The following is a 24,389-nucleotide window of genomic DNA, read 5'->3' on the forward strand; positions in this document are numbered from 1 at the left end:
AAAGGACTTGGGAGTCCTTGTGCAGGATTCCTAAAGGTTCATTTGCAGGTTGAGTCTGTGGTGAGGAAGGCAAATGCAATGTTAGCATTCATTTCAAGAAGACTAGAATATTAAAGCAAGAATGTAATGTTGAGACTTTATAAAGCACTAGTGAAGCCTTGTGTGGAGTAATGTGACCATTTTTGGATCAAATGGCCTAATTCTGCTCCTATATTTTATGGTCTTATAGTCTTAATGATGAATTCTGTCTTTTTGAGGCCTCGTCTTTTGAAAATGTCTTTGATGCTGGGGCAGCTAATGAATGGTCTTGCATTTTAAAACACTAATGAAAAATAACTCTTTACTATGAATAATCTTTGTTATCTTTTAAGAAGCTGGTATAATAGCTGCAAGAGTCAAAAGCCTGTTCATTCCAGTTTCTGCCTAATTCTCTCACCGTTTGCCCTTTTTCAATTTTATATTCTCCTGTAATATCCACACTTATCCTTATTCATAGTCATCTTAAAATTTCATGAGCTTTGATCACTGTTTGCTAAATGTTCTGCCACGGTCTGCTCTGGACTATACAACATCCAAGGAGAGCTAGCAAGCTAAATGCAAAGTTAGCTGACCGGTAGGAAACAGAGGGTGGCGGTGGAGAGAGAGTACTCAAGCTGGTGGTTTGTGACTAGTGATTGTGTCCCAATGGTTGTTGCTGGGCCCACTGTTATTTGTCATCTATATTAAAGATATGGATGAAAATATGAGCAGTAGTGAATAAGTTTACAGTTGATACTAAAATAGTAGTTATAGTGCAGAAACTATCAAATTGCGGTGGGTCTTGATTAGTGGCAAATGGAATTTAATTCAGAAAAGTGTGAAGTGTTACATTTAGGAAGGACAAATCAAGATGGGGCTTTTACATTGAATGTAAAGACCCAGCTACTGTTGGACAACAGAAGGACCTTGGAATATGAATGCTTAGTTCTTTTAAAGTGGAGTCACAGGTGGACAAGATAATGAAGAATATAAAATATGTCAGGGCATTGAATATAAAATTCCCATTCCCATTCCAGCATGTCAGTCCATGGCCTCCTCTTGTGACGCGATGAGGCTACCCTCAGGGTGGGGGAGCAATACCTTATATTCGGCAACCTGATGGCGTGAACATTGATTTTTGCCTTCCAGTTAAAAAAAAAATTCCTTTTCCCTCCCTTCTTCCATTTCCCACTTTGGCCTCTTACCTCTTCTTACTTGCCTATCATCTCCCCCGGTGCCCCTCCTCCTCCTTTTTCTCCTTTGATCCACTCTGCTATCAGATTCCTTCCTCTCCAGCCTTTTATTTTTCCCACCCACCTGGCTTCACCTAATGCCTTCTCCTCCCCCCCCCCTTTTTATTCTGGCATGTCACTCCTTCCTTTCCAGTCCCAAAGGAGGATCTTGGCCCAAAACATTGACTGTTTATTCAGTTTTGTAGATGCTATCTGACCTGCTGAGCTCTTCCAGCATTGAATGTAGAGGTTTGGAAGTAGGGTTGGTGAGATAACATGTGGAGCATTGTGGAGTTTTAGCCACCCAGTTACAGAATCTGGGCCTCTGTACCTCCATCTGCAATTGGATCCTCGACTTCCTAAGTGGAAGACCACAATCTGTGCGGATTGGTGATAACGTCTCCTAGCTGATGATCAACACTGGTGTGTGCTTAGCCCACTGCTCTACTCTCTCTATACCCATGACTGTGTGGCTAGGCATAGCTCAAATACCATCTATAAATTTGCTGACGATACAACCATGGTTGGTAGAATCTCAGATGGAGAAGAGAGGGTGTACAGGAGCGAGATATGCCAATTAGTGGGGTGGTGTCGTGGCAACAACCTGGCACTCAATGTCAGTATGACAAAAGAGCTGATTGTGGACTTCAGGAAGGGTAAGACGAAGCACAGGACAGAGAGAAGCTGCAAAGGGTTGTAAATTTAGTCGGCTCCATCTTGGGTACTAACCTACAAAGTACCCAGGACATCTTCAAGGAGCAGTGTCTCAGAAAGGCAGCATCCATTATTAAGGGCATCCAGCACCCAGGGCATGCCCTTTTCTCACCGTTACCTTCAGGTAGGAGGTACAGAAGCCTGAAGGCACACGCTCAGTGATTCAAGAACAGTTTCTTCCCCCGCCATCCGATTCCTAAATGGACATTGAACCCATAAACACTACCTCACTTTTTTAATATGTATTATTTCTGTTTTTTGCATGATTTTTAATTTATTCAATATACATATACTATACATTTTTATATTGAGCAATAATTGAAAAGCTGCAATTGAAATTATGAATATTGTGATGGGTTTAATTAAATTTCTCTCAGTGTTACTTCAAACAATCTTTTCTCTTTTAGGCTGCCCAGGCAGTTTTAATATGCCTGTTTCAACTCAACACACCAGAGTTCAGCATGCTGCTTGGAGCCCTACCTAAAACATTCCAAGATGGAGCAACCAAACTTCTTCAAACACACCTTCGCAGTTTAGGCAATACTATCCAGGTACTTTTGCTTTGGTCCTTAAATCATTTTAGTGGTAACGTAACCTTGTTCAGTTAAACAGGTTGTGCATGCAGATTTAAAACATTTATGATAAAGTTAACTGCTTCAATAAGCCAGATTCAATTATGACCGCAAGGTTTGAAACTCTAACATACGTTCTATTGACTTTGGTTTCCATATGGTACCCCTCACCTATAGAGTCATAGAAAAGTAAAGCACAGAAACAGGCCCTTCAGTCCATCTAGTCTGTAGCGAACTATTTAAACTGCCAAGTCCCATCAACCTACACCCATACCATAACCCTCCATACCTCTCCCACCTATGCACCTATCTTTGTCAAGTTCCATGAAGGGTTTTAGTGCTTACGCTATATTCATTTGATAGCAGTGATCACCTTGCTGCAGTAGTGCCTTCTTTATTTTATGCAATGGATTGCCAAAGCAAGATACTTTCTAACTAATGAAAAAAAAAGCCGTCCCCTCTTAAAAGGATCGAAGATGGCACCAAGGCCTGGTGACTTGTTGCAGGCTGCTCTCATTACTTCCGTTGTAATCATTCTATTCTTTCACTTCAATGCTCTGTTGTATGAATTGTTCTGTACGAACAGTATGCAATATTAGTTTTTCCACTGTACCTCTACATGTGACAAACGTAAACCAATTTGCCAATTTAGTCCACTGCCTTTTCCATTTAATTTATCCTTTCTAAATTTCAAATACTCTGGATTACTTAGTCAATGAAGGCTTATTTCTCTGATGACAATCAGAGTATATCCATTCATGCTGCTATTTATCCTCCTTGCTGGAGCAGAATGCATCGGGTTAAAGTGCACTCTAACTTAACTTGTTAAACTTTCTGTTCTCTGACCCACCTTGCAGATATTTCCACTGCCTATTTGGTTTACTGACTAAATTTCTAACTTGCATTTCTAGTCTCCTTCCTGGGTCTTCTCTCAATTTTCCATCCATTTGCCAAAAAAAAAACATTTTGCAGAAGTACCCTCCTCAAAAGCAAGTTCCCTTGCTAGGATACTTGCCTTGGCAAGTATACACCTTTGGCAAGTTTACACCTTTGAGGTGTAAACTTTCCAACTTGTACATGTCCCAGAATGAGTCCCAGACATTCAGAATGTTAAACTATCAGCTATGCACTAATTCCCCATCCTTCTGCTTCAGTCCTTGTTAGCACGTAATACTAGGAGTAACCCTGAGATTATCAACTTTTAAAATCCTGCCTTTTAATCCCATTTTAAGCTTGGGCAACACAGCATCTTAAAGTCATATTCATTTGCTATTGTAATCTCTCAATTGCTAAATCTTTTTATCAGTATTCCTTCTCCCCATCGTATAGCTGAACCACTTTCTGGCTCTGGCTGTTCCCCCATGAACTGTCATCACTCTCACCCCTCTATCTAAAAGGGAAAATCCCTTAGGGTGTGAGAATAATCAGGAGACAGCTGAACTGGCTGCCTGATGCTGCTATCTGCATTTCGGTCACCTATTCCCTCTCAATCGGCTCATTTTGGCGTTTGCCATTCCCTATTACATAAAAGAGACACTATATAATTACTTTTCAAAGACAGGCAACAAGATTTCATTCTAAAGTAAGCAAGTAGCTGGCTTTGTGTTGGATATAGGTTTGTCTACAATATGGCACTCAATGGACTACGTTGATTGCATTCTGGGCACCACATATCAGCTCTGAGGTATATCATAATTGAAAGGAGTTCTCCCCTCTCAATATTCTTGCAATGTCTTGAATTCTCTCAAATGAGTGGAGCCTCACTCATCGATTGCATTAGAAGATGAGGTCAGTGGGTTTCTGGATGTTAAAGACATAATAAGACCATAAGGCACAGGAGCAGAATTAGGCCATTCAGCCCTTCAAATCTGCTCTGCTATTCCATTAAGGTTTGTTTATTATCCCTGTCAACCCCATTCTCCTGCATTTTCACCATAACCTTTGATGCCCTGACTAACCAAGAACCTTTAGACCTCTGCTTTAAATATACTCAATGACTTGTCTCCACAGCCATCTGTGGCAATGAATTCCACAGATTCACTACCCGCTGGCTAAAGAAATTCCTCCTCATCACTGCTCTAAATGGTCGTCCCTCTTTCTAAGGTTGTACCCTCAAGTCCTAGAGTCACCCACTGTAGGAAGCATCCTCTGCACTCTATCTAGACCTTTCAACATTCAACAGGTTTCAATGAGATCCCCCATCTTTCTTCTAAACTCTAACGAGTGCAGGCACTGAGCCATCGAACGCTCCTCATTCCTGGGATCAATCTTATAAACTTCCTTTGAGCCCTCCACAATGCCAGCACATCTCTTCTTAGATAAAGAAAAACTGCTCACAGTGCTCCAAGTACAATCTGACCAATGCCTTATAAAGCCTCAGCATGACATCCTTGCTTTGAAATTTTAGTTTACATTGCAATTCGCCTTAAATTTCTCTATTTTCAAAGAGAATTGTGAGACTAAAACTTAACTTTTCCTGCATGATAAACAGAACTGCAGAACATCCAGTGAGCGGCAGTTCTGGGTGAAATTGCCTTGTTAATGAGAGAGGTCAGAGTAGAATGGCCGGACTGGTTCAGGCTGACAGGAAGGTGACAGTAACTCAAATAACCACACATTGCAACAGTGGTGGGCAGAAGAGCATTTCTGAGCGTACAATATGTTGAGCCTTGAAGTGGAAGGGCTACAGCAGCAGCAGAAGACCATCCTGGATTCCCTCCTGAACCTAATAATGTGGCCACTGAGTGTATGCAGCCCAGCACTTCTACAAGGCAACCTTTCCTTGCATTTCTTTCAGAGATGTCGAGTTCATGGACATAACCATAAAAACATATAATCAAGCATTGACAGCATTTGCACAGCATCATGCATAATTTCATCTGAAGATTTTCTCCTGCAGGAAAAGTACTTAGAAAGTAGAGCACAGCTGAAACCATATTTGTTCATTGGGTCTCCCTTCCACCCATCTGAGATATTTATCTGTAGCATTGTTATACAGGCTTTGTCAGTGTTCCCTCCAATTTGTCCAACAATCTCTTTAACCCTCCCATCACCCATTATCAGGCAGGTGGTACAATAGCATTAGCACAAGGGCTGTTAGATTGGGAAATGGCTGCTTCTCCCAGGCCTTGAGACTACTGAATTTCATACCACCACCCAGGTCTCATCATGTATGAAGTGCCAGTAATGTATACTGTTTACTTTTTGACTTGTATCGTAAATACACATTATTTGTTAATTTCTTTGTGATAATATTATCTTGTGTGTTGTGTCTGAGTTACACTACCAGTAGGCAGCCATCAATCCTAGGGGATCATGGGTTTGCACCTCTGGTGGACTGTGTCCTCTCCAGGGTGCAGGACTGGGTGGGAAGATTTGAAGAACTAACTTGCCCACGCAGTGGAATCCCCCCCCCCCACCACGTCACTGATGTAGTCCAAGGGAAGGGCAAGCGACGATACAGCTTGGCACCAGTGTTGTCGCAGAGGTTGCCAGAGTGAAGTTGTAAACAACATCAAACTGCCATAGGAACTCCAGCTCCAGATTTCTTCCTCAGGGTCTACTCCTGAAGCCTTTCCCATGAGTGAGTATGGCTGCAAGGCAGCAGAGGATTACAATCAAAGTTTTCCTTCTCCTAGGTGGGCTGCCATCCAAGGCTGATGAGCCCCACATGCCCCAAGCAACTGGTTTTGAAGCACCAGTCGTCTGCCTTTGCCCCTTCTCTTGTCAGTAGAAACAGTTTCACCAGGCCATGGAGCTAAGCCAAGAGTTGGACTTAGTTGTCAGAGACTGTTAGAGATACATGCCACTTCGAGTACTTTATAGATAGTGGGAGCTTATCCCCACTACCACCCCTGGCTATAACAACCTGAGGAACCGTCTGAGTTACAGTGGCTAATAAGAAGTATTCACCACCCCCCCCCAGAAGTTTTCATGCTTTATTGTTTTACAGTATTGAATCACAATGGATTTAATTTGCCTTTTTGATACTGGTCAATGGGGAAAAAAAGACTCTTTTGTGTCAAAATGAAAATAGATCTCTACAAAAGTGAGTCTAAATTAATTACAAATATAAAACACAAAATAATTCATTGCATAAGTATTCACCCCCCCCCCTTTAATATGACACACAAAATCATCACTGGTGCAACCAATTGGTTTTAGAAGTTGCATAATTAGTTAAATGGAGCTCTGTTTTTGGAGACCTTTGTGGAGTTAAGATGTTTCAATTGATTGTAATAAAAATACACCTATACCTGGAAGGTCCAACTGCTTGTGAATCAGTATCGTTGCAAAAACTACACTGTGAAGACCAAAGAATACTCTAAGCAACTTTGTGTAAAGGTTGTTGAAAAGCACAAATCAGGAGATGGATACAAGAAAATCTCTAAGGCACTGAATATCCCTTGGAGTACCATTAAGTCAATCATCAAGAAATGGAAAGAATATGGCACAGCTGTAAATCTGCCTAGAGCAGGCCGTCCTCAGAAACTGAGTGCCCGTGCAAAAAGGAGACTAGTCAGGGAGACCACCAAGAGACCTATGACATCTCTGGAGGAGTTACAAGCTTCAGTGGCTGCAATGGGAGAGACTGCACATACAACAACTGTTCCCTGGGTACTTCAACAGTTGCAGCTTTATGGGAGAGTGGCAAAGAGAAAGCCACTGTTGGGAAAAAAAACTCAAATGAAATCTCAGCTCGAATTTGCCAGAAGGCATGTGGGAGACTCTGAAGTCAGCTGGAAGAAAGTTCTGTGGTCTGATTAAACCAAAATTGAGTTTTTTGGCCATCAGACTAAATGCAATGTTTGGAGTAAGCCAAACATCACACATCATCAAAAATACATTATCCATAAAGCATGGTGGTGACTGCATCATGCTGTGGGGATGCTTCACTGCAGCAGGCCCTGGAAGGCTTGTGAAGGTAGAGGGTAAAGTGAATGCAGCAAAATGCAGGGAAATCCTGGAGGAAAACCTGATGCAGTCTGCAAGAGAACTGAGTCTTGGGAGATTTGTTTCCCGGCAAGACATTGACCCCAAGCATAAAGCCAAAGAAAGCTATACACGAATGACTTGAGAACAACAAAGTTCATGTCCTGGAGTGGCCAAGTCAGAGTCTAGATCTCAATCTAATTGAGAATTTGTGGCTGGGCTTGAAAGGGGCTGTTCACTCACAATCCCTATGCAGTCTGTCAGAGCTTGAGCAGTTTTGTAAAGAAGAACGGGGAAAAACTGCAGTGCCCAGATGTGCAAAGCTGATAGAGACCTATCCTCACAGACTCAAGGCTGTAATTGCTGCCAAAGGTGCATCTTCTAAATACTGACTTGAAGGTGGTGAATACTTAGGCAATCAATTATTTTGTGTTTTATATTTGTAATTAATTTAGATCACTTTGTAGAGATCTGTTTTCACTTTGACACAAAAGTGTCTTTTTCTGTTGATTAGCGTTAAAAATTAATTAAATCCACTGTGATTCAATGTTGTATAACAATAAAAAGTGAAAACTTCCGGGGGGGGTGAATACTTCTTATATTTTAAAAAAAGATATTTTGTGTTTTTGAAACAATTGGAAAAATACATGACAGAATAATTTTACATTTTTTTGAAATCAGCAGGGATCAGGAAACAGCTCTGTTGCCAGAAGCACACCACGCTCACCTGCAGGTTGGACCAGTCCCCTTACTTCACCAACCAGTGCAAGTCAGAATACTCCACCACCAAGGTAAGGTGAACATAGAGGAGGGGCGCCATTAGTTACTGATGAATTAACATTGTCTTGTGGAACGTTTTCAAGAAATTTTGAAAGGTCTGAAATATATAGTCAAAGATTTTGTGCATGTCCAAGTAAGTGGATTAATGTAGGAACATGGATTGAACAAAATAACCCAAGAAGTGCATTGGAAACCACAGTTAGCTACCTGAACACTTCACCTGTATTCACCATGATGAAATATGTGCATGGAAGTGAGTTCAGGGAGGGGTACGTGGATAATCCGGAGAAGGGCTATATTACGAAGAAGGAGGTGTTCGATGTCACCAAACTCTGAAGGGTTGATTTATTAAAAGGGCCGGATGATATCTGAACCAGGTTTGCTACGAGAAGATAGTTGAAACAAGTGGAATTTAATGCAGACAAATGTGAGGTGTTACACTTTTGGAAGACAAGCCAGGGTAGGACTCATCAGTGAATGATAGGGCACTGTACAGTAGAACAAAGGGATCTGGGAATACAGATCTATAACTCCTTAAGATTGCATCACAGATAGATAGGGTCATAAAGAGAGTTTTTGGCACATTGGCCTTAGTAAATTGGAGTATTGAGTACAAGAGTTGCAATGTTATGTTGAAGTTGTATGAGATGATGAAACATAGTTTGGACTATTGTGTGGCGTTCTGGTCGCCACCTACAGAAAGGATATGAATAAACCTGAAAGAGTGCAGAGAAAATTTAGAAAGATGTTACCTGGATTTGAGGACCTACTTGTAGGAAAAGGTTAAGTAGATTAGCACTTTATTCCCTGGAGCATGGGAGAATGAGGGGGGAGTTAATAGAGGTATACAGAATTATAAAGGATATGGATAAAGGTTGAATATGTGCAGGCTTTTTACTCTGAGGTTAGGTGAGACTGGAACTAAGGTCCTTGGTTTAGGCTTAACGGTAAGATATTTAAGGCAAACCTGGAGGGAATCTCTTCGCTCTGAGGGTGGTGCCAGTGTGGAACGAGCTGCCCTGCAAAAGTGGTGGATGTGAGTTCAATTGCAACATTTAAGAGATGTTTCAATAGGTGCATGGATGAGGGGGCTATGATCTGGGAGTGGATAGCTGGGACTAGGCAGAATAATACTGCTAAATATGGCCATCAAATTTCATTTCAAAAATTGCCTAGTAATTAAAACTGTTAATATGCCTAGGATCCCCTCATTTTCCCTCTCATTTCAGAGCTTGTTGCTGTTCAGATAAATCAGAAGCGTAGTTTCTGTTGTGGCAATTCGGAACCATATTTTGTGAGATCAGTTTCAGTTTTGTGCTTTCCAGTGCTACATTTGCTAAAACACATGGAGTGTAATCAACCATAACCCCTGCAATAAGACTTTGCCAATTCATAATTTTCATCTTTTAAGCAGTGCATTTAACTATGATGCAGAAAACATGAACTCAGAAGAAATATACTGCTCTCTTCGAGGTATGTCTGAAGCAATCCAGAACTTCAGTCTCCTTAGTCAAGAAGAAATGAATGAACCTTTGAGGCGAGATGCTAAAAAGGAAGAGGATCTGGAGCAGGTAACTTTTGTGTATTTCTATAATTTTGCCTTAATGGATACCAACTTTGGGAGGATATTTCTTAACTATGTGCAGATCAGGTAGTGCTTTCCAATCCTTCCCTTTCTACCAACTGACTGAAAATGGAATGAATGCGCTAAGACCATTGGTCTTGAATCAGTTCTTCCTACTTAATGGATAACGTTGAGCTGGAAAAATGGTAGAAGTGCTTCAATAAAAGATGAAAGGTTCAAAGGTTCATTTTTATTTTCAAAATATGTATGCAGAATACAGCAGAGATTTTTCTTCTCCGGATAGCAGTACCATACAGAAAAACCATAGAAGTAGTTGAAAGAAAAGACGTCAGTCTCCCCGCACAAAAAAAATTAAAACTTGCAAACCACAAACCCCACCTAACCCCTCCCTTACACAAAAGCTAACAAATAGCCTATATGCAACAAGAACCTCAAACCCAAACCCTCAGCCTGCCAATCGGCAACAAGAAAGAAAGGGCGAGAACACAAAAAAAAACATAGAACTGAATGAGGCCAGTGTGAACTACATTTAGTTTGAACTGCAGTCCAATCCATAAATCTCAGAGTTTAGTTAACATCTCCAAGAGCATCAGATACAATAGACACCGTCTACGAGTGGGGAAAATGATCCAAGGTTTCCAGCCTGAAGTTATCAACGAAGAAGCTCTGATAACGGATTTGTTTCATTATTGTGTCTTTCAACACAGAAACACACTCGCTGGCTATTTTATTAGGTAACCTGTACACCTGCTCATTACTGCAAATATCTAATCAGCCAATCACGTGGCAGGAACTCAATGCATAAAAGCATGCAGACATGGTCAAGAGGTTCAGTCATTGTTTGGAGCAAACATCAGAATGTGGAAGAAATGTGATCGAAGTGACTTTGACGGTGAAATAATTGTTGATGCCAGATGGGGTAGTTTAATTATCTCAGAAACTGCTGATCTCCTGGGATTTTCACATACATTATTCTCTAGAGTTTACAGAGAATGGTGCAGAAAATAAGACATCCAGTGAGCGGTAGTTCTGAGGGTGAGAATGCTTTGTTAATGACAGAAAAGCAGCAGAAGCTCAAATACAACAGTGATGTGCAGAAGAGCATCTCTGAAAGCACAACATATCGCATCTTGAAATGAATGGGCTATAGCAGCAGAGGACCACAAACATACACTCAGTGAACACTTTACTAGGTATAGGAGGTACCGAATAAAGTGGCCACTAAGTATAAAATCATTGATGACATTGGTGAGACTACACATTATATTTGGTGAATGTTAGTCTCCTCACCTCAGGAAGGATTTATTTTCAAGGATGTACGACATGAAGTTCAACTTTTCACACAGTCTGGGGATGTGCTGGGGACTGCCTGCAGGTGTGGCTATGCTTTCTGCGCCAATATGGCATGGCCACAACTTACAAATCTTAACCCACGTGTCTTTAGAATGTGGGAGAAAACCAGAGTACCCAGAGGAAACTCATGCAGTCGTGGGGGGGAGCATACAATTCCTTACAGACAGTGGCAGGCAGCATTGAACCTGGATTGCTAGTGCTCTCATAGTGTTACACTAATTGCTACATAACCATGCCATCCGATTTCATGCAATCCTGAAATGGGACAACAAATTCAGCGAGTCAATTTGCAAGTTATATTGGAGATTGCAGAATTCCTCTTTTAACAACATAAGCTTAATTTTAAATCTATAATTTGCCACGTAAATTCATGTAAATACAGGGAGAGCTCGCTAATTGGATACAAAATTCGCTTGATGGTAGGAAGCAGAGAGTGACGGCAGAAGTTGTTTCTTGGATTGGAGTCCCATGATTAGTGGCATGCCTCAGGTCAGTGCTAGGCTCATTCTGTTTGTCATCTGCAGTATATTAATGATTTGGATACAACATACAAAACATAATTAGTAAGTTTGCTGATGGTATAGTGGACAATGAAGAAAATTATCAAAAATTACAAGGGGAAGTGGTTCTTGATCAGCTGACTAAGTGGCCCAGGGAATGAGAAATGGAATCACAGGTAGGTAAGGTGTTTTGTGTGTGTGTGTGTGTGTGTGTGTGTGTGAGAGTGTGAGTTATATATACTGTGTATTGCACCTTGGTCCAAAGGAATGTTGTTTTGTTTGGCAGTATACATGTGTGAAGTTGAGTGACAATAAACTGAACTTGAATCTTTGGATGAAGTTAGATGGCATAGATTTAGGGTAAGGGGGGAAGAGATGTAGAGGGAATTATGAAGGGGTCCTTCTTCACCCATACGCTGCTGTGCACCTGGAATGCACTGTCTGAGAGAGTGGGTGTCTGAACATCATTTTGCAGTAACAAGCATCACAATGAGCATTTGAATCACTTCAGCATGAAAAGCTCTGGATCAAATAATGGGAGATGGTGCCCACTAGTTAGCATTAACAAGTTGGGTTGATTGGCTAGTTAATGCAGTTATGAAGGAGGCATGCCAGTGGCTATATTTCATTAGGAATTTCACTCATCTCTATTTCTTTCTTCTAGCTGCCCTGGAGTAACATCAGCCTGTTCTCTAGTCCTTTCCAAGTGCTTTTTCTGCAGTGGGTAGTTGATATTGCACTTCCAGACGACTCCTATAGAGTCATAGGGAGACACAGAACAGAAGTAGGCCCTTTGATCCACTGAGTTCATGGTGACCATCAACCAGCAGCATAAAATTTTCCCACAATCCCACAGTGATTGTGGGAAAAACTGATCTTGCAGCATCCTTTGCAATATGATGTAAATGTTAAGAATTCTGTCTAATTTTTCTGTCAGGGTGAAATGTCAATAAATTTGGAAGTTTTCAAATTAAAGTGGAGCTGATCATTATTTCTGGGCAATTCTTGATTGCTAGTTATTATTGAACACAGTACAATAACAGAAAAATCCACTGAGCATGAGCTTGGCACTTTTCTCCACCAAATGTAAAGTTCACAGTTCCCACAAAAGCATAAGAAGCCTTTAATTTATAATCAAACTCTACTTGGTTGAATTCTGATTTTGTCCAACAGTGAAGCACAAACTAGCTGTAACTTCTTCAGCTGTAATACTGGGGCATCAGACGGTTGAACAATGAATGACAAAATGCTGTAGGAACTCAGCAGGTCAGGTGCCATCTATGAACAGTTGCCCTTTCGGGCTGAGCCACATGTAAACTCTGGCAGAGAAACAGCAAGCCCACTATTCATTTAAATGGAATGGAATCACTGCTAGGGAAAGAGAAGATATGATACAGATTTTTGGATCAATTGACTTTTAATTCTGAAATGATTTGAAGTTTTTTTTTATCAGATTAGGGTTGTGAGTGGAGTAACAGATAGAAAGAACAAGGAGAGCAAAGCTACTAAATTGTAGAGGAAACCTGGGAACTTCAGTGTGGAGAAAAAAAGTTTTAAAAAATTGTTTCTACTGCTTGCAAATCATGAACGGAGAATTCTTGGAACACCCAAAGAAGAGAGGCAGTGGAGGATTTTTGAACTTGGTGGCTCTGAAACTACAAGAAAGTTTGCTACTGGTGGCTGAAGTTAGAGAAGGGGGAAAATAAATTGTTATATAGGGGTTGGATTAATTGCTTGGAAAGGATGAATGTGAAAGTGTCTGGGTACATGGAAAGGGGAATAGAAATAAACACAAGTAACTACATTGGCCAAATGTCCCACTCTCTTTGTACTACACTTTTCCATTTATTGAAAATTCTCATTTATTGAATCCAAATCTGGTGAATGCTAGATAAATGATGGTGCTACAGTGAAAGTGGGACAATGTGTACCTCAAAACTTGTTACATATATCAAACCCACTGCCCTCCGCTTACTGAATAGGTACTACTAGTAAGCTGACATTGTGAACAAAAATTATAAAATGTCCCCAGGTTACGCCAACGTGTTCCATACCAAGTGAGATGTTTTGAAGTTTAAATGTATGTACAAAATATGGCAGCGAAGTTTTATACAAGCTCTCAAAAAGATAATGTTGCTAATGACTTGATCATCCGTTTAATAAACAGATTTAATACCATTGTAGAAATCTAACTCACCCTTTATAAGAGTAGCCAGTACTTTGGTTTAAATTCTAATGTGAAAGAGCATCTCCATTGTTCACAGTAGCACACCAGTTCAGAGTCTTTATTTTTAGGCTTACCTTTCTGTAATAGGATTTGAAGCACAACTTTCTAACTGTATTGAGAGGGCTACCAACTTAACCCACTGTTTCCAAAATAAACCATTTCGTTTTGAAGAGAAAGAGAAAAAATGGGTATGGAAGGCCAATAGTGTGAGGAAAGGGGAAAATATTTTACTAATAGTTCTTAATTTCTACTTCTGCTCAATAGGTCACTGCTGGAGCTGCTGACATTAGAGGAGGTGGTGATGCCACTGACTTAGGACGAATTGCCCTTGACAATAAAACTTCAATGTTAAACACCATGTCCCATCGTAGCAGTTCCCGACCGCGTGATTATCATCCCTACAACTATACAGATAACATCTCTGTTAGTAAATCGGCCTTAAAGGAAGCCATGTTTGATGATGATGCTGAACAGTTTCCTGATGGTAAGTAGCAGATCTATTTCATTAGTAAGTATCTTCGTTCTAAAATAGCATAGTTTACTCAAGCCCACTATTTTATGCTTATTTTAGTATTTTTTATCTATTACTTTGATTATTTGCCATGCCATGAGTTTTAAAGTAATGTAAGGTGGAAATGCTTTAACTGGAAAACATCTGTTTTGATCTGTTGCACATCAGCAATACATGTGGTTCACATGCCTTTTGGTCATTGTCCCTTTACATTGGTAGCACAGCGCAAATCTGATACAGTGGACCTTGATATTTAAATCACCAAGATTGTTAGCATATTTTTAACAACCCTGCATGCGTTCTCATCTATAAATCACTTCAATGATCAGATTTAAAGATCAGCATTTTTGTCACATCTACATCAAAACATGCAGTGAAATGTGTTGTTGCTGTCAAATCAGTGTAGATTGTGATGACAGCCACAAGTGTAGATCGTGATGGCTGCCTTCAATATAGTATGAGGACAACTAATAACCAACTAACCTGTACATCTTTGGAATGTGGGAGGACCCCGGAACACCCAGAAGAAAACCATGCAGTCATGGGGTGAACAAACAAACTCCTTACAGACAGTAACACACATCAAAGTTGCTGGTGAACGCAGCAGGCCAGGCAGCATCTCTCGGAAGAGGTACAGTCGATGTTTCAGGCCGAGACCCTTCGTCAGGTTTGTTTCCTTACAGACAGTGGCAGGAATTGAACTCCAGTCAGTAATAGGTGATGCAGCAAAACCACACTACTGTGTTGCCTTTTCCATTTCACAATGATTGCAACAACCTGAGTATTCCACCTTTCTGTGACGTGCAGACTGACCATTATTGTTTTCTCTCTCTTTATAAATATGATATAATAAGTTGTGTGATGCCACCCGCCCCAAGACTATTGTTCATCAAAGTCAAAATTGAGCTTATTGTCACTTGCTCAAGTACAACAGCAGAGGAAAATCTGTGGTAGCATCACAGGCATGTAGCATCACATAAGCAGCCATCACAAAAAAAGAGAAACATGTTAAACATAATTTATGTAAGAGTTAACATTTAGAACAAAAAAAGTTTGCCATTTTTGTGTCAAATGGGCCAAATGTTCATAATGTTGCGAAACTGTAGTGATTTTTTTTTACCATTTGGTTCAAGAACCAATTCTGTGGCTGTGGTTGTTGGAAGTGAACCATTCACTTGGCATACTGCAGAAGATAGAACATATAGAATAGTACAGTATATCACAGGCCCACAATGTTGTGCCGACCCTCAAACCCTGCCTCCCATATAACCCCCCACATTAAATTCCTCCATATACCTGTCCAGTCATCTCTTATCAGGGCAGTATCCAAGGCCTAGCCATCTTCAGAATACCTCATTAATAATCTTTGTTCCATTCTCAAGTTATCTTAAGTTTTATGATATTGATAAAGAGCAGTCTCAAGCTTGCAGGGAAGTATTAAATTGAGGGAGGGCAAATTACATAATTATTAGGTACAGGCTGGTTGGGGGGGTGCAGTGGGAGGTGTAGGAGTTTAACTGGGCAAGTCTGCATTTAGTCTGTAAGGCACGGTTGCAGAAATGACATATTTGGCCCATCAGGTTAGCTCTGCCATTCCATCATGGCTGATTTATTTTCCCTCCCAAACCTATTCCCCTACCTTCTCCCTGTAACCTTCGATCCTCTTACTAATCAAGAACCTATCAACCTTCACCTTAAATATACAAAATAACTTGGTCTCCACAGCCATCTGTGCAATGAATTCCACAGATTCACTATCTACGACATTTACCAATTTAAAGACCAGCTGATGGAATGGCCAGACTAGAGTTCAGGACTGACCTATTCAGTCAGGAAGAAGGACAAGGATGTCGAGTTAAGGAACCTTGAATGTCGGGAGAGGTTGTGAGTTTAGTCAAAAAAAAACAAAAGAGAAACATGCAAGGTTTTGAAGCCAAAATCAGACAAGGCACATGAGGCAAAAGGGTGACGAGTACAGGACTGAAGGTGTTATATATGAATGTACACAGTATACGGAATAAGGTAGATGATCTGGTTGTGCAGTTAGAGATTGGTAGGTATGAGTCGTGGCCGAAAGAAGATTTTAATTTGGAGCTTAACATTCAAGGATACACATTGTATCCTTGATAGGCAGGTAGGCAGAGGAGGTGGGGTGACTCTGGTGGTAAAAAAATAAATCAAATCCTTCGAAAGAGGTAACATAGGACCAGAAGATGTAGAATCCTTGTGGGAAATGGCAAAGGTAGAAAGACCCTGATGAGAGTTACATACAAGCCTTTGAACAGTAGCCAGGATGTGGGCTACAAATTACAATGGGCGATAGAAAATGCATATCAAAAGAGCAATGTAATGATAGTCATGAGGGATTTCAATACACAGGCAGATTGGGAAAATCAGGCTGGTGCTGGATCTGTTGAATGCCTATGGGATTATTTTTTAAAGGCAGCTTATGTTTCAGTCCATTAAGGGAACAGCAATTCTGGTTTGGGTGTTGTGTAATGAAACAGGGAGCTTAAGGTAAAGGAACCCTTAGGAGGCAGCGATCATAATATAATTGTCTTCACCGTGCAATTTGAGAGCGGGAAGCTGAAGTCATATGTATTAGTATTACAGTGGAGTAAAGGGAACTATAGAGGCATGAGAGAGCGGCTGGCCAAAGCTGACTGGAAAGGGACAATAGAAGGGATGAAGGCAGAACAGCAATGGCGGGAGTTTCTGGGAGCAGTTTGGAATATGCAGGATAGATCCATCTCCAAGAAGTAGTATTCTAAAGGCAGAATGACACAACCAAGGCTGAGGAACAACAAAAAAAGAAAAAGGGCAAAAGTGAGTTAAAGGATTCGGAACTTTAAAAATAGAACCAGAGAACACTACAGCATAGAAAACAGGCCATTCGGCCCTTCTAGTCTGTGCCGAAACATTATTCCGCTAGTCCCATTGACCTGCTTCCAGTCCATAACCCTCCAGACCCCTCCCATCCATGTACGTCCAATTTATACTTAAAACTTAAGAGTGAGCTCACATTTACCATGTCAAATCAATAAAAGACAACTATAAAATGCAATAAGGAGGGAAAAGAAATATGAAGCCAATGATATCGAAGAGGATAATGAAAGTCTTTTCAAATGTACAAAGAGTAAAAGAGAGGTAAGGGTAGATATCAGACCATTGGTAAGCTATGCTGGAGAAGTAGTGATGAGGGACAAGGAAATTGAGGATGAACTAATTAACCATTTTGCATTTCTCTTCACTGTGAAAGACACTAGCATTATGCTGGAAATTTGAGAGTATCAGATTTGGAAGTGAGTTCAATTGCTGTTATTAGAGAGAAGGTTCTTGAGAAGCTGAAAGGCCTGAAGGTAGATAAGTCACCTGGACCAGATGGACTACATCTATGGGTTCTGAAACAGGTAGCTGAACAGATTGGAGAGGCATCGGTAATGACCTTTCAAGAATCACAGATTAGATTAAATTAAACTTTATTGTCATTGTGCCGAGTACAGATACAAAGCCAATGAAATGCAGTTAGCATCTAACCAGAAATGCAAAGAATAGTGTTATTTACAAAATAACTGCAAATAAAAAGTAACTGCTACAGCACACAAATATAAAAGTACTGAGACAGTACAATATGGGTGTAATACTGCTTAGCGCTGTGATGAGAGGTTCAGCAGGGTCACAGCCTCAGGGAAGAAGCTCTTCCTGTGCCTGCTGGTGCGGGAGCAGAGGCTCCTGTAGCGCCTACCGGATGGGAGGAGAGTAAAAAGTCCATGGTTAGGGTGAGATGCATCCTTGATAATGTTTTTCGCCCTGCCCAGGCATTATTTATGGTAAATGTTCTCAATGGTGGGCAATTGGGTGCTGATAATCCGCTGGGCAGTTTTCACCACATGCTGGAGTGCTTTGCGGTTTGATAAGGGACAATTGCCATACCACACTGAGATGCAGTTGGTGAGTATGCTCTCAATGGTACAGCGGTAAAAGTCCGTCCGTATCCTGGGACAGAGGTGAGCTTTCTTGATGCTCTGCAGGAAATAAAGGCACTGTTGCGCCTTTTTGATCAGGATAGAAGAGTTCAGGGACCAGGTGAGATCCTCAGAAATGTGGACACCAAGGAATTTGAAGCTTGATACACTCTCCACTACAGCTCTGTTGATGTAGATGGGGACGTGAGTGTGGCTCCTAGCATGCCTGAAGTCCACAATGATCTCCTTTGTCTTCTGGGCGTTAAGGGCCAGGTTGTTGTCGGCACACTATGCAGCCAGGTGCTGGACCTTGTCGCTGTAGGCCATCTCGTCATCCCCTCTGATCAGACCAACCACCGTGGTGTCATCTGCGAACTTGATTATGGAGTTAGAACCATGTAGAGGAATGCAGTCATAGGTGAAAAAGGAGTACAGAAGAGGGCTCAGTACACAGCCTTGAGGCATGCCGGTGTTCAGGGTGAGAGTGGAGGAGGAGAGGAGATGGTTCTGGAGGACTGGAAAATTGCAAATGTCACTCCAGTCTTCAAGGAGGGAGGAGTCAGAAGAAAGTAAACTATAGGCCAGTTAGCCTAACCTCAGTGGTTGTGAAGATGTTGGAGTCAATTGTTAACTGTGAGGTCTCAGGCTACTTGGAGGCACATGATAAAATAGGCCAAAGTTTCCAGAAGGGAAAATCTTGCCTGACAAAGTCGTTGAATTTATTTGAGGAAATAACAAGCAGGATAGATTAAGAAGATGTTGTTTACTGGATTTTCAGGAGGCCTTTGACAAGGTGCCGCACATGAAGCTGCTGAAGAAGATAAGAGCTCATGGTATTACCGGAGAGATATTAAGATGGATAGAGTATTGACTGACTGGCAGGAGCCAAAGGTGGAAATAAGGGGAGCTTTCTCTGTTTGGCTGCTGGAGGCTAGTGGTGTTCCGCAGCAGTCTGTGTTGGAAGCACTTCTTTTTACGCTGTATGTCAATAATTTGGATGACGGGGTTGACGGCTTTGTGGCCAAGTTGTGGATGATAGGAAGATAGATGGAGGGGCAGGTTGTGATGAGAAAGCAGAGAGGCTGCAGAAGGACTTAGATTAGGCGAATGGGCAAAGAAGTGGCAGATGGAAGACAGTGTCAGGAAGTGTATGCTCATGCACTCTGGTCGAAGGAATAAGAGAGAAGACTTTTATAAATGGGCAGAAAATTCAAAAATCCGAGGTGCAAAGAAACTTGAGAATCCTCGTGCTGTATTCCCTGAAGGTTAACTTTCAGATAGAGTTCGTGAGGAAGACAAATGCAATGTTAGCATTCATTTTGAGAGGACTAGAATATACTGAGTCTTTATAAGGCATTGGTCAGACTGCACTTGGAGTATTGTGAGCAGTTTTGGGTCCCTTATCCGAGAAAGGGCATTGTTGAGGGTTCAGAGGAGGTTCATAAGAATGATTACAGGAATGAATGAGTTGTCGTTTGAGGAGCGTTTGATAGCTCTAGGCCTGTACTTGCTGGAATTTAGAAGGATGAAGAGTTGTCTCATTGAAACCTATCGAATGTTAAAAGGCAAAGATAGGTGGTTGTAGAGATGATATTTCCTGTAGTGAGGGGGAATCTAGAATCAGAGAGCAGAGCCTCAGAATAGAGGGACATCCATTTAGAACTGAGATTAGTAATTTCTTTAGCCAGATGGTAGTGAATCCATGGAATTTGTTGCCACAGTCGGTTATGGAGGCAGGTCATTGGATGTGTTTAAGACAGAGGTTGATCGGTTCTTAATTAGTCAAGGCATGAAAAGTTACTGGAAGAAGGCAGAAGTACTCGAGTGGACAATGTTGGTTCTTTGTTCAAGAAGGGAAATGGGGATCATAGTAGGTCAGTGAGCCTTACATCAGTGGCAAGGAAGCTATTGGAGAGTATCCTTAGAGGTAGGATTTATAAGCATTTGGAAAAGTGTGGTCTAATTTGGGACAGTCAGCATAGCCTGATTTAGAACTTCTCTTAGTTCCTCTGTTCTACAGCAGTCCCAGGGCCCTAGCATTTCATTCTGAAAGTCCTGTACATTTTTGTCTTTCCAAAATGTAATACCTTGCACTTATCCGAATTAAACTCCATTTGCCATTCCTCAGCCCACTTCTCTGCAAGTCCTGATAACCAGTTTCTCTGTTGACACCACCTATTTTAATGACATATGCATCCTATAATTGCTTGAAACTGAAAGCCATTTAAGTTCTTGTCTAAAATGTGACATGTTTAATATCTCAAACTAAAGATGATTCAGATCCTGAATTTCAAAAATATGTTTCCCTATTCTCCTGCTGTCAAAGTAAAAAAATGAGTCTACTTGAGAAAAGTGATGATAATATTTTTTTGACTAGCTGTTAGACATCTTAACTTGCAAAGCTACAGAATGATTACATTATAAGTTGATTATCTCTAGGTTTGCTGATAGTGGGCGCTACCTACTTGAGTGAATTTATTAATGTTTTGGAGAAATTGGGGAAGGATATTTAGAAACAATATTTCACTGGATAGGCTTCATGAATGCAAAGCTAGGTTTGTTGTAAATCTACAAAATCTGGTTCTTTCCAGATTTATCACAAGGTCAAAAACAAATTAAAATTTGATCTACGTGTGTTGACATATTAGCACCACAAACATTGTAACAGGTAATACTGTGTTGGCTAAACATTTTGTTCAGCAGATGCAGATTTTAAAAGATGGGAGCGCATAAGTAAATGCAGTTCGCTCTCGGTGTCTCTTCCCTGGAGCTCCTCAAAGAGACTGTTGTATGTTTTTACATTTGTGAAGAATAATAAGGGCTGTTGATTGTAGAATTATTACTGTTCAGTTCATTCGTAACTCTTCGTAATGTAAACCTGTGCCTGCATGAAGCAAGAGCTGGAATCACATTCAGGCAATGGCTGACAAGTGGCAGGTAACATTCACACTATTCAAGAGACGTTAATTACTTCTGACATTCAGTAGTGTTATTAGTAACAAGTCACATCCCCAAACCTTCATCATCCTAGGAATAATTAACTACTGACCAGAAATACTGCTGGATTGTAAATATACACTCAGTGGCCACTTTATTACGTACCTCCTGTACCCAGTAAAGTTTATGGTTGTGATCTTCTGCTGCTGTAGCCCATCCATTTCAAGGTTAGATGTGCTGTGCATTCAGAGATGCTCTTCTGCACGTCACTGTTGTAAAGCATGGTTATTTGAGTTGCTATCACCTTCCTGTCAGGTTGAACCCGTCTGACCATTATCCCCTGACCTCTATCATTAACAAGGCATTTTTCACCCACAGAACTGCCACTCACTGGAATTTTTATTTTGTTTTTCGCATCATTCTCTGTAAATTCTAGAGACAGCTGTGTATGAAAATCCCAGGAGATTTAGAGTTTCTGAGATACTCAAACCCAGCACCAGCAATCATTCCATGGTCAAAGTCACTTTGATAACATTTCTTCACCATTCTGATATTGGTCTGAATGACAACTAACCTCTTGAACATGTCTGCACTTTTATACACTGAGTTGCTACCACATGACTGGCTGATTAAATATTTGCATTAATAAGCAGGTGTACCCAGTAAAGTGACCACTGAGTGTATGTGCACAGCATGACCACAAGGGTAGGTCAGCATTGGATATTCTTCCTGACACTCCATCAAATAAAGATACTTGTCTGGAGTGGTTTCAAATCCTCAGCCTGAATGAATTCTGTTGCAGCAGAACTCATTACATTCAATATCACCTGGCAGGAATCTGCATACTAGACTGGCAGCTCATCCACCCCCGTGAGCATTTACTTTCCCAACACTCATGTGTTATTTCTGTCATGTCCAATCTCCCAAATCTTTAAATACATTCTTAAATAAAGTGAACGCTTTAATGAATTCCATATTATAGTACTGTGCAAAAATCTTAGGCACCTAGATATAGCGAGTTTGTGAATCTGGTGTGAGAAAAGGTTGTTAGGAATGGCAAGAGTGGAGCGCCATGGGAGGGATGCGGGACGGGTGACAGATGGGCAGGGGGTGGCATGGTTGCAGACACCAGGCAAGGTAATTTGATTCCAAACAATTAGTTTATTGATCATTACAGAATGTTTCTCCGGTGCTTCCTGCTCCCTCCCCTTTCCCTTTTCCTTTTCCCAACCATGATTCTCCTCTCCCTTTCCCCTTCCCATTCTCAGTCCACAATAGAGACCCATATCAGAATCAGGTTTATCATCACTCACACCATGAATTTTTTTAAGGCAGCAGTACAGTGCAATACATAAAATTACAACAGTACTGTGCAAAAGTGGCCGTGCTGCACTGCAGTTTCTTAATAATCTATAGCTCTTATTTTCATTATTCAGTTTCAAATGATGTCTAGATTCCTTTTGCTCTATTTGCTGTTGTCTTAAATAACCCACATCCTTTATGCCACATTCCAGTGACTAATGCCATTTTCATTGTATCTTTCCTTCCCTGGTCTCATCATTTTGATAATACAGTGCATCAATTGATGTGGACATGGTTGGCCACACAGCGCGTTTCTGTGTTGAACAGCTCAATTCCTTGATGCCTTCATACTTGACATTCCCCTTCCCCCACCCACCTACCTTCTCCCTCACCTGGTCTCATCGATCCCCTGCCAGCTTGTACTCCCTCCCCTCCCCTCCCCCACCACTTTATTCTGGCTTCTCCACCTTTCCTTTCCCATCCTGATGAAGGTATTGACTTGGCACGTCCTCTGTTTATTCCTCTGCAGAGATGCTGCCAGACCTGCTGAGTTCCTCCTGTATTTTGTAGGTGTTCACACTTGTCAATGTTGTGTTCCCATCAGTTAAGAGAGCCTGCTCCTGATTGACTAAATTCCATTCCACTTTGGTAGCTTCATCACATTTTGAATTTAGAAATGTGATAGTCATATATTTTTGGCTCCATTTTAGTGTTTGAGAGAAATAATTGACCTTTGAACTGCTTGAGACTGAGCAGTTGTGTGTTGTTGGGGTGCCTTTCACTTTTCAGTTATTCTTTGAGGCGGTGAAGGTGTGTTTAATTTTCAGTATTATTAATCTTTAATCTCTTAGCGTAATATGATTGCAGGAATAACTAAGTATTCATTTGTGAGATATTTGTTCTGTCATGGTTTTGAACTTTGTATGTTCTTATAATACCAACCCTTCTTACAAAATTGTGTACACTGGCCATTAATAGTTAACCTTGAGATAATCAACTTATACTGCAGTCATTCCATTCCTTCAGATACCTGTGAACTCATTAAGATATGAATTCTGCACACGGGGCATTAATATTTGACTTTTGTTATCAGATGCTACTTTGGACCAGTCTGATTTGGTTGCAGAGCTACTGAAGGAACTTTCCAATCACAATGAGAGAATAGAAGAACGTAAAGCAGCAATGTATGAACTCCTTAAGTCAATTCAAGAAGAGTCATTAGGCGTGTGGGATGAACATTTCAAAACTGTTTTGCTGCTGCTTCTTGAGACACTTGGAGATAAAGAGGTTAGTTAACTATGAATTCTCCATTCCATAGTATTTCTCATTATGTCTTTTCCTTTGCAATTTCTGTGAATGCATACACCAGATTATATTTCTAGGATAAACAGTGCCTTGGCCTTTTGTAGAATTAGTTAGTTACAGAAATGTGCAAAGTAACCTTCCCTTGTGTTCCCATTCATCTATGCTTACAATGCAAAAACACCTATCCTGTAGCTCACCATATGGGGACCCGACTCTGTTGGGCAGTACAATCTTAATTCATAATGTGGTGATGGAGCAAGTGAAGTTGAGTAAAGTTCCCCCTCTGGTTCAAGAGTCTGATGGTTGGGGGGTAATAACTGTTCCTGAACCTGGTGGTGTGAGTCCTGAAGCTCCCCTACCTTCTTTCTGATGGTAGCAGTGAGGAGGACAGCCTGGGTGGTGGTGGTCCTTGATGATGGATACCATTTTCCTGCAACAACGCTCCTTATAGATGTG

The 24,389-nt window shown here is 41.0% G+C and overlaps 1 protein-coding gene across 31 annotated transcripts in view; it reads left to right on the forward strand.

The window, feature by feature from the left end:
- clasp2 (cytoplasmic linker associated protein 2) overlaps positions 1–24,389 on the forward strand; it is a 354,796-nt gene that overhangs the window by 301,917 nt on the left and 28,490 nt on the right. For 19 of the 31 annotated variants that reach the window (XM_063066415.1, XM_063066430.1, XM_063066486.1 and 16 more), the window contains 5 exons: positions 2,372–2,515; positions 8,150–8,259; positions 9,660–9,819; positions 14,178–14,397; positions 23,722–23,915. In XM_063066415.1, the coding sequence (XP_062922485.1) occupies positions 2,372–2,515; positions 8,150–8,259; positions 9,660–9,819; positions 14,178–14,397; positions 23,722–23,915 (828 nt within the window). The remainder of the gene's footprint in view (positions 1–2,371; positions 2,516–8,149; positions 8,260–9,659; positions 9,820–14,177; positions 14,398–23,721; positions 23,916–24,389) is intronic. The other 12 variants (XM_063066446.1, XM_063066492.1, XM_063066455.1 and 9 more) reach the window with 3 other exon arrangements.

The sequence above is a fragment of the Mobula hypostoma genome, chromosome 1 (genome assembly GCF_963921235.1).
Source record: "Mobula hypostoma chromosome 1, sMobHyp1.1, whole genome shotgun sequence".
Lineage (NCBI taxonomy): Eukaryota > Metazoa > Chordata > Chondrichthyes > Myliobatiformes > Myliobatidae > Mobula > Mobula hypostoma.